The sequence below is a fragment of the Hydra viridissima genome, unplaced genomic scaffold (genome assembly GCF_058129835.1).
Source record: "Hydra viridissima isolate aposymbiotic clone 2 unplaced genomic scaffold, HvirCarnegie_v1 scaffold_5, whole genome shotgun sequence".
NCBI classification, from domain to species: Eukaryota; Metazoa; Cnidaria; class Hydrozoa; order Anthoathecata; family Hydridae; genus Hydra; species Hydra viridissima.
The window spans coordinates 8966668-8975720 of record NW_028324304.1 but is presented as its reverse complement, the minus strand read 5'-3'; the positions used below and the strand labels follow the sequence as shown (position 1 = coordinate 8975720).

The following is a 9053-nucleotide window of genomic DNA, read 5'->3' as shown; positions in this document are numbered from 1 at the left end:
AGTGGTTAGTATAGATAAATAGAAAATATACTAAATTATTAGAGAACGAAAATTAAGGTCGTTAGTGAAACAAGGACAAATATTCAAGCATAAAAGTTAAACCAGATATAGTAGTTTTACAATTGCAGTTTTAAAGTTATATTTTCGCCGCAAATTCGCTCTTATGTCGTCACATTCAGGGATTTGTTACAAGCTCGCGGATTATTGTTGTGTAAAGAACAACAATAGTAATCCGTGACTCCAAGACTTGTCATCTGCTTTGTTTGTTAAAGAACAATCTTTTAAAAATGGGGAAAGAATTGTGTACATTATTATCTAAAGTTTAAAAAAAATAAAGCTTTTAAGGCGTTTTAGCATTTTTAGCATAATTTGGGTTTTTGTACGTTGTTTTAGTGTCGAGTATCGGAAGAAAAAAATACTTTAAATGTTTGGTTAAGTGGTTATATTTTTTTAATGATTTCATTTCTACATTCTTTCGTCTTATCGTAGATTATGCGTGCGCTTTGTCATCAGCTCCGTCAACTAAGGATTAGAATTTTCGAGAGAAGCTTTGTGATTCGAAGATCATGGAATAAAAAATATAATTATAAACCAGAAGACTTAAAAAAATTGGTAGTGCAAGTTTCAGATTTAAAAAAATACATACCGGTTTTCCGCATCTTGTCTCCTTTTACATACCGGTCCGCCTCATTCAATACATCTTTAATAGAACGCACATTGGCCAGCGTTTGAGCTCTTTGATTTTGACCTCCTTGCTTTGAGTCGTTCTTTGTAGGGACTTTTAGAGCTTTTACAGAAGAGTTGTTGAACAGTTTTTTGGTAGCTACTAGAAAGAGAATTAAATTTTCGCTACGAAGTTCATGGGTACTTTAACCTTTCCATATTTACATACTTAGATTCGACCTTAAATCATTTAGAAATTTTTTAACAATTATGCTTTCAAGATTGATTGAAAATATCGATGGATTAAAATTTTATAAAGGTGTAATCTGAATCTTGGTCAAAGTATAAATCTGAATCTTGGTTAATAGAAAAACGCCAAAATTTAGAAAGAGCAAATATTAAAATGTTAAAAACATCAGAATTTTTTTTCTTTATCGAAGGAATAAAACTAATTTTGTGGTTTTACCACTTTCTGTAGACTTAGAATTATTACTAAATTCACTGTTGATTTCTTTATCATAAACTGGATTTACAACCCCTTGCTCCTTTAGCGGTGGATCTAAAAATAGAAAATCTTAGGAAAATTTCGTATATGAGAGGCATTCTTAAACATGCCGAAACCATTAAGACCCAATTAAAAAGAATGAAATACAAAATTACTAAATCGATTAACAAAAATTTATGTTAAAAGTAAACTAAAAAAATAAAAATAAACGATTAGAAGCTTTTTTCAATCGTTAATTTTTTGTCCATTTTATACGAAAAAAAAACTCAATAATTATGGATTTTATGATTAAAATTTTACGTTTAGATTGCAATAACAACAACAAAAATTAAATTAAAAAAAAAAAAAAAAAAAAAATCTTCGAAACTTTAGAGTTAAACCTTTTTTTCTATTAAATCAATTTTCTGTGTTTTTGCTTTTAAACTTTTAAAATAAAATACCTTTGCTGCTTGGCTGGTAATTTTGGTAATGAGGTGATGGAAGAGCTGATGGATGAGCTGAAATAAAAAAGATTTCCTTCAAAATCTAATCAACAGATGATAAAAAATATTAAATAACTGGATAAAAAAAGTTGAGTTACAAGCATAAAACACCTGCTTCTGTTCCATGCTTTATAACATTGCAATATAATTTTTCATCATCATTAGAAATTTTAAAGTCGGAAAAATCTTTATCGGGTGCAACTCTGCAATCTGCGGATTCTTTAATAGCTATAGTATTATAATACGAAGTTTCTTCAACGACATCATTGGACGCATCATTTCTCTTAGGTATAACGTCGTAAGTTGAGTTGCCCTGATCAACTCGATTTGGAACTGAGTCGTACGTTTCATGGGTTAAAGACGAGGTATGGAAATCAAAATCTGATTAAATTTAAAAAAATCACATTACATATTAAAAATTATAAGATAAAATTATGAAAAAAAGACTTCTTCAAAAAAATTTTATAGCCACTGAACTACAAATAAGCTGAATTCGCTTCCCATGTTCCAACCCGTTGATTGTTATTTTGATTATTTTTTTTGCTAATTTTAAATGGACTTTAATGTAGTTTTTCCATTTTCATTTAAAAAGGAGAAAACATTTCAAACTCTGATGGACCAAATAAAGACATAACACTGAAAAGTTAGAAACTTTATAACAAAGTTTGGTTTTAATTAATTGACACATAGTTATGGCGATAACATAAAACAACAAAATTAACAATGTAAATAATAATAACTAGTAAATAAAAAAATAAAAATAAAGTTCAAATTTTTATAAATTTAATTTCATAATAATTTTTTTAAATCACTTCAACATTTAAAGCAATGTAACCATGTTAGACCTTCTTCTTGCTCAGGCACATCATAATTATCAAATTGCCCATTGAGAAGTTTCAGAGCGCTAGTGAATAGAATCCGCTCCTCTGGAACATGCTTCCAGCATTTTATCATAATATCATAAATCCATTGAGGGCAGTCATCTGGCTTTGGAAGCAAAACTCCCTTAAAGTTGTATAAAAAAGAGTTTTTTTAAAAAAAATGTTTTACAAAATACAATTATTTAAGATTTTCATTTAAGGAATTTTAATGACCTTTTTAATGAACTCTACTACTTCTTCATTTGTGTAACCATAAAAAGGTTGCATACCAAAAGTAAACACTTCCCACATTGTTACACCAAATGAAAAAATATCTGTAGCTACTGTAAATTTTCCATATAGAATAGCTTCAGGGGGCATCCAGCGAATTGGTAATAAAGCTTCCCCCCCTACCTAAATTAAACTGATTAAAATTGCTTATAACCAGCAGATACAAAATATAAATAAACAGATAGAAAACAACAAATACATACAGATACAAAATGTAAGTAAAAATTGCATAAACTCTTCATAGAAAAATACATGATAATTACAAATACTTGTCACACACGATGCTTGTGAACTTACTCTATAATATTCACTTTGATAAATATCTCTCGACATCCCAAAATCAGCAATTTTTACTAATAAGTCTTTCCCAACCAAACAGTTTCTTGTAGCTAAATCACGATGCACAAACTTCTTCGAGGCCAGATAGTTCATCCCAGAAGCTATGTGCTTGCATATAACAATTAAATCACTATCACTCAAAATATCTAAAAATCATTTTTAAACTTAAAGAAAGCAATAATATTTTTAAAATTATATAATAAATATTCACATTTCAACAAGAAACCTTAAGATAAAGCATTGCATAAACCATAAACCTGAACCAGAGCTGGCAATTTGGTTGAAAATCATTGCAGGAACAAAAGTGTATCAGAATGCAATACAATTATTTTAAATCTGATTGATTAAAATAGTGAAGACTTTCATTTCTTTTTTGTTTGTTTGTTTAAAATTAAAGGTGATAACAATATTATAATTGTTTAAATAATGTTATGATACATTAAACCCCTGACTCAAGATTTATGCAGTTAAATAAAAATGCTAAATACCAAACCATCATAAAATCTGTTCTCATAAAAGAATCTTTTTGAAACTCTATATGAAACTCTGATTGCTGAAACTTAAATTTATAACTTTAATTCCTCGAAACTTGAATGTATAATTACACAGATCTGCTTTTGAAATTTTTTGCTGCTCAGATTATTTGGTGGTATTTCAACTGCTTCTTATTTGTTTCAATCCTTTGAATTGAAATCTATCGTTTAAACTTAGGTCATTTTTTTGAAACATTTTAAAAGTGTTAACTTACAACTGTATATTTTTTAAAATTTTATTAAAACTGTGAAACAGAACTCAATTGAAATTTAAATCAAGTTGTAAATTTATAAATCTATTTGTAAAGCTGCAGATTTATTTAGAAAAAAGGTTTATTTTATTAAATTGGCTGAAATAAAGTAAAAAGAACTTTTAAGATTCTGAAAAAAAAAAACCTTTGTTTTTACACTTTCGCAGGTATTCATTTAAGTCACCATTTTCCATAAATTCAAATATCATGCAGAATGGTTCTTCTTCAGTAGATACTGCTAGCAGTCTTAAAATGTTAGAATGCTTTAACACAGACATCAACTGCACCTCTTTATTAAATGCTTCTAGTGCTTGTAATGATGAGCCTTGCTTTAAACACTTTACAGCAACATCAGTATTTTCTTCTTCTTTAACTATACCATGAATTCGTCCTATTTGTAAATGAATAATTTAACCACATATATTTTATGCATGTTATTATTTTAAAACATAAAAAATAATACAAAAAACAAAAATTTAATACAAAAAACTGAAAAAAAAATAAAAATATATACCTTGAAAGACTTTTCCAAACTGACCTTCACCAAGATCACGGATGTATTCCACACAATCCAAAGGATACTGAATAATCTCTCCAGGTTTGGCATTTGCAAGCAATTCTTGTAAAGGATTGTTGTTAAATGCATTATCACGGATATGATCACGAATTGAGGTCATTGTATTTAGCTCCTGGTATGAAGTTTTTTGTACAAATTTATTTTTTTTGCTTTTTAGCAAACGCTTCCGCATCAGCAAAAATATTATTATGACAACAATTAAAAAGACAGATGAGGCAATGATTACAATGACAAGAGGAGATTTCTTTTTCACTGGTCGAGTTCTATCTAAAATTAAATAAAACATTTTTAAAACTATACATATTGCATTTGAAATTTTTGAAGAAAAATATTATTGGTGCAGGTCTGACATTCAAATCAATACTTTACATTAGTTTACATGAACACTTCAAAACATTTTTACCATTAAAATTTAACAAACAAGCAAAATGTGTGCCTTTGAACAGTAACAAGCAAAATGTGTGCTTTTGAACAGTAAAGGATGTTTAAGAAGAAATATTTTTAAAAAAAATTTTAAAAACCTTTAAAACTTTTTAAAAAATAATAAAATTGAAAACTCAAACAGTCTAACTTCCAGCAATAAGTATTATAAAAGTTGGTCATAAAAATGTTTTAGGAAAGCAGTTATTTTCTAACCACCTGACACTTATATTTTCAGGTAATTCCAAACAAAGTAGAATTAAAAAATAAAATAAGAGAGAAAATTCGTTCTAGCTAATGGTAGGTAAAAGCAATACATGATTTACTAGATTACTGAAAATGTAAACAAAAATTTTATATTTTACGTTGTTAAGGTGAGAATCATACTTATAATTGTAATTCGCATTTCCTTTTTAATTTCTAAAAAAGGTTTACAATAAAAGAACTTTAAAAAAAACATACCAATACCAGCAATTACATACTGACAAGATCTGTTACTATTTTGATTATCATATGAGAAATTAAATCTGTTACAAGAAGCAGGAATAACAAGGTGTTGGAAGTTTATATTTTCTCCTACTGTAATGTACTTGACAGCACCAATAAACTGTGCAACATCCTCGCTGCATTTAGAAAGAACATATTCACAGTCTTCACGACAAATTTGCTGAGGAAAGTCATCATGCAAGCAATTAGGTATGCCATACCTACACAAAGAAAGGGAGATGTAGTTCTTGCAACTTGAGGAGTCACCTGTTCGGTTGAGTGCATTCAAAAACACAGTGAACACAAGATTTGTTTTATTCACACCTAACTTATTATCAACATATCGGAGAGTTGTAGTGCTATTACCAAAAGTATTATTGGTTAAAAAAGCACTGCACACTCCACCATTGTAACTAATGCATGATCCATCAGATCTATGAACAGAAACAATATGAAAAAATCTTACAACTTTTTGTCTAACAAAGATCAACTCTTAATTTTATAAATTTAAATTTTGTAATAGCATTAATAAAACAAAAAAACAAACAAACTAGCAAACATAATACTCTAACGGATACAAAACACTTAAAAAAAACACTGAAAATACTTCTCTCTTTTTACACAATCCTCATCATCACCAGATGTTTTACATTTTGTCTCATTTTTCTGTAAGCATTTTTCTGATTGGTCAATTGTGATATTGCATTGACATACTATAAATAAATAAAACAATGATACATTTACACATATTAAATATATTAGAAATATATATTATAGCTATATAATATATATTTCTAATATATTTAATATATTTCTTATCTACTATTAATGTTATAGTCAAAACAACACATTATTAGCTCAAGCTAAAAGTGCTAAAAAGTGTTTATAACAAATTGATTTTAAAATAACAACTTACCCATTATCAAAACATAATTTAAAAATAGGAGCAATCGGAAAGCAAGTATTTTGGCTGATCCCATTATTTTCAAACATACCAAAAAATTATTAAAACTGTTCAACACAACTCAAAGCTTACAAGCTTTTTACAACATTACTAAATGTAACTTGTAATCTTTATGAAACATTCTAAAACTTTTCTTAAACAAAAAACTTTTATGGAAACATTCTAGCAAAAATTATGCATTTAACTACAGATTGTGGAAGCATATGATAAAATAAAGTTTCAAGTTACAGATCTGTATTTTTTTAGTGATGTTTACACTTTGTATTTGCTCTATGACATTTATAATCAAAGAACTTATATATCTAAGTTAATAAACAAAAATAAATTTAATTCATCAAAAAACCTACTTGATTTTGATGAAAAAAATTATAACTTCTAAGTAATAGATTGGAATATTCCTTTAAATAAAAAAAAAAAGGTGGCTAAAATTTTTTTTTTCTTACACAACAAGTAGATTAGGTAGTTAAGTAAACATTTTTAAAGTTAAGATTTTGGGCAAATTTCTTTGGGCAAATACTTCGTCTTAATTCAAAATGTTTTATTAAAAACATTTATTCCTAAAAAAGTATTTTTGGAAAATTTTAATTACTTATGCCATTCTCTTTTTTATTTATTATGCAATAAATTAGAATTAACCAAATTGAGCATCATACTCAAAATCCATTAAAATGTACAAAAAAAAAACAATTTGCTCAAACAAAACAATTTAGATCTAATCATTTAAAACTAGCAACAAACTCAAAACAGCTGTTAAGTGGTTTCTGTGTTCTTAGATGTAATAACAAAATTTATTTTAATCATAAAGCACAGTGGACAATGAAAGCCAAGATTTGGAAAGAGAATCAATTTATGATTGAGAAATGGCAGAAAAGTCATTGAGGAACATCAACTTCCTTGGAAAGATATTTATTTAGTGATTATAACCAAATATAAGTTTTTAATATTTAATTAATTTTCAAAATGGGATCAAACTACCACATAAAAAGTTACTTGTTAAAAACATTTGGAGTTTGAAAAAAATTTAGATGATAGCTTGAAAAGAAATATAAGATGTACTTAAACAAAAGAAAATTCAAAGAAAACTAAGAATTTCAGAAACTGAAAACATCATTTAGAATAATTATTTTAGCAGAGTGGTGAAAGATTCCATGTAAAGAGTAATTAATTTGAGTCCATGGATGATTGTAATTTACTGACTGCTAAATTTCATCAATTTTTATTTTATGTTGAGATCAAACTCTATGAAAGAGTTTTTATTACAGGGAATCTTAAAGAAACATACTTTCTATGAGGAATTTTTAGATTTGAAATTAATTCTTCAGAAATAAATCTATTTTAGGTGTCACTCCCTTCTCACCAGGATTGCAATATATCTAATTGTAATCAAGTGTTTTATTTTTTTTTTTTTGAGGGAATTCTCTCTCTTGCATTTTATATTGATTTATCAAATGGTCCTATTTTTTCAACAAAAAGTCTGCAATTTGTCATCAATAAAGAAGTTTTAAAAACCTGGTAGTTCCATTTATGCATGAATGTGCTATGCTTCTTTGATCAGGTTTGATTTGTGGCAAAATCACCAGCTTTATTAGGAATAACACCATCCTCATCCTTGTTCTTTGTGTAACTTCCAAGTTTCTTCTGATAACTAATTAATTGCAAATTAGTACACCATCTCAATTTAAGTCCAATCTGCAGTTATAATTTTAAAAAATATGCAGTTTGCAAACCAAGACTGCTGATAAAAAATAATCATAACCCAACCTTTAAACTTGATTATCATGAAACCACCAAAAAGGTGAGTCAAAACTTTCTCCCTTGCTCCTTAAGCACAAGGGGTTATATTGAAATTACAGAATCATCTACTAAGGTATCTATTTTTTTTCCATATAGTTTTGAAAAGTTCAATGTAACATTACAACACCATTAATATTACTCTTGATACTTTGCAATATGTTCCATTTCCTTAAGTAAAACTTTTAAATTTGTCGAAAGAAAAACTTTTGTGGGTGTTTAAGTTATTGAACTTGATATCACTGATTTGTTAGCTTCAACAAATTGCTGAAATAAATCAACTTCAGTACTTTTACAACTTTATTTTTCTTTTAGTTTAAGCTTTACTTTTACTAAAGAAAAACAAGTCAAATAAATTAAATTAAATATTTTCAAATTAAATAAATTTAATATTAGGATTGTAGTTTTTGAAATCATGCAAATAAAAAAAGTGCTAACTACATTTAGTTGCATAACTAATACTTTAAAAAAAATTTTCCAAAAAAGTATGTTACCATAGAGGTAAGTTACCCAATTATGTTAAAAAAAAATCTTCCAAAACTTCTTGCTCTTCAAATAATTTATTTAAAAATATATTCAATAGCCTATTCAAAATATCTTTTCCGTAAACAATGTAAAATATATTCTGGTAAAAAACCTTTTTCTAGAAAAACTCTCTGTAATTTAGGAGTGTTTTAATAGAAAATATAAAACCTAAAGTTTACTATCTTCACTTAGAAAGAAAATTAATTTTTAAAGAAACAAATTTTTTTCTATTAAAACTTTACCTTTTAAAGTTTGTTTTACAATTTTAGAAATTTGAAATTTGAATTTTGAAAATTAAATTAAAGTAATAAAAAAATAAATAAATAAACAGAATAAAGAAGATTTAAGGAGAAAAAAAAATCATTT

At 26.9% G+C, this 9053-nt stretch overlaps 1 protein-coding gene across 4 annotated transcripts; it reads right to left on the bottom strand.

Moving 5' to 3' along the window:
- Positions 1–425: 425 nt before the first annotated feature.
- LOC145188922 (uncharacterized) lies at positions 426–8496 on the bottom strand. Of its 4 annotated transcripts, XM_090087270.1 has the most exons (14): positions 8133–8496; positions 7881–8016; positions 6015–6120; positions 5384–5841; positions 4439–4768; positions 4070–4315; positions 3099–3286; positions 2745–2924; positions 2496–2655; positions 1762–2031; positions 1609–1665; positions 1130–1222; positions 647–826; positions 426–548 (listed from the first exon to the last, which is right to left on the bottom strand). In XM_090087270.1, exons 2-14 carry the CDS (start codon positions 7891–7893, stop codon positions 523–525), a joined length of 2307 nt encoding a protein of 768 aa, XP_089943396.1. In that variant the 5' UTR covers positions 7894–8016; positions 8133–8496; the 3' UTR covers positions 426–522. The 4 variants fall into 4 exon arrangements, with proteins under 4 accessions (XP_089943396.1, XP_089943395.1, XP_089943397.1 ...); XM_090087269.1 differs by having other exon boundaries at positions 7881–8496; XM_090087271.1 differs by lacking the exons at positions 7881–8016; positions 8133–8496 and adding an exon at positions 6324–6594.
- Positions 8497–9053: the final 557 nt, after the last annotated feature.

Bases quoted from the DNA above. Each gene is read 5' to 3' on its own strand.
- LOC145188922 (XM_090087271.1), bottom strand. From the start codon at position 6,387: ATGGGATCAGCCAAAATACTTGCTTTCCGATTGCTCCTATTTTTAAAT. The intron at 4,769-5,383 runs GTATGTTTTTTT...ATTTAATTTTAG, and splicing joins GTATGTAATTGCTGGTATTG to ATAGAACTCGACCAGTGAAA. The intron at 2,656-2,744 runs GTCATTAAAATT...TACAACTTTAAG, and splicing joins TAGTAGAGTTCATTAAAAAG to GGAGTTTTGCTTCCAAAGCC.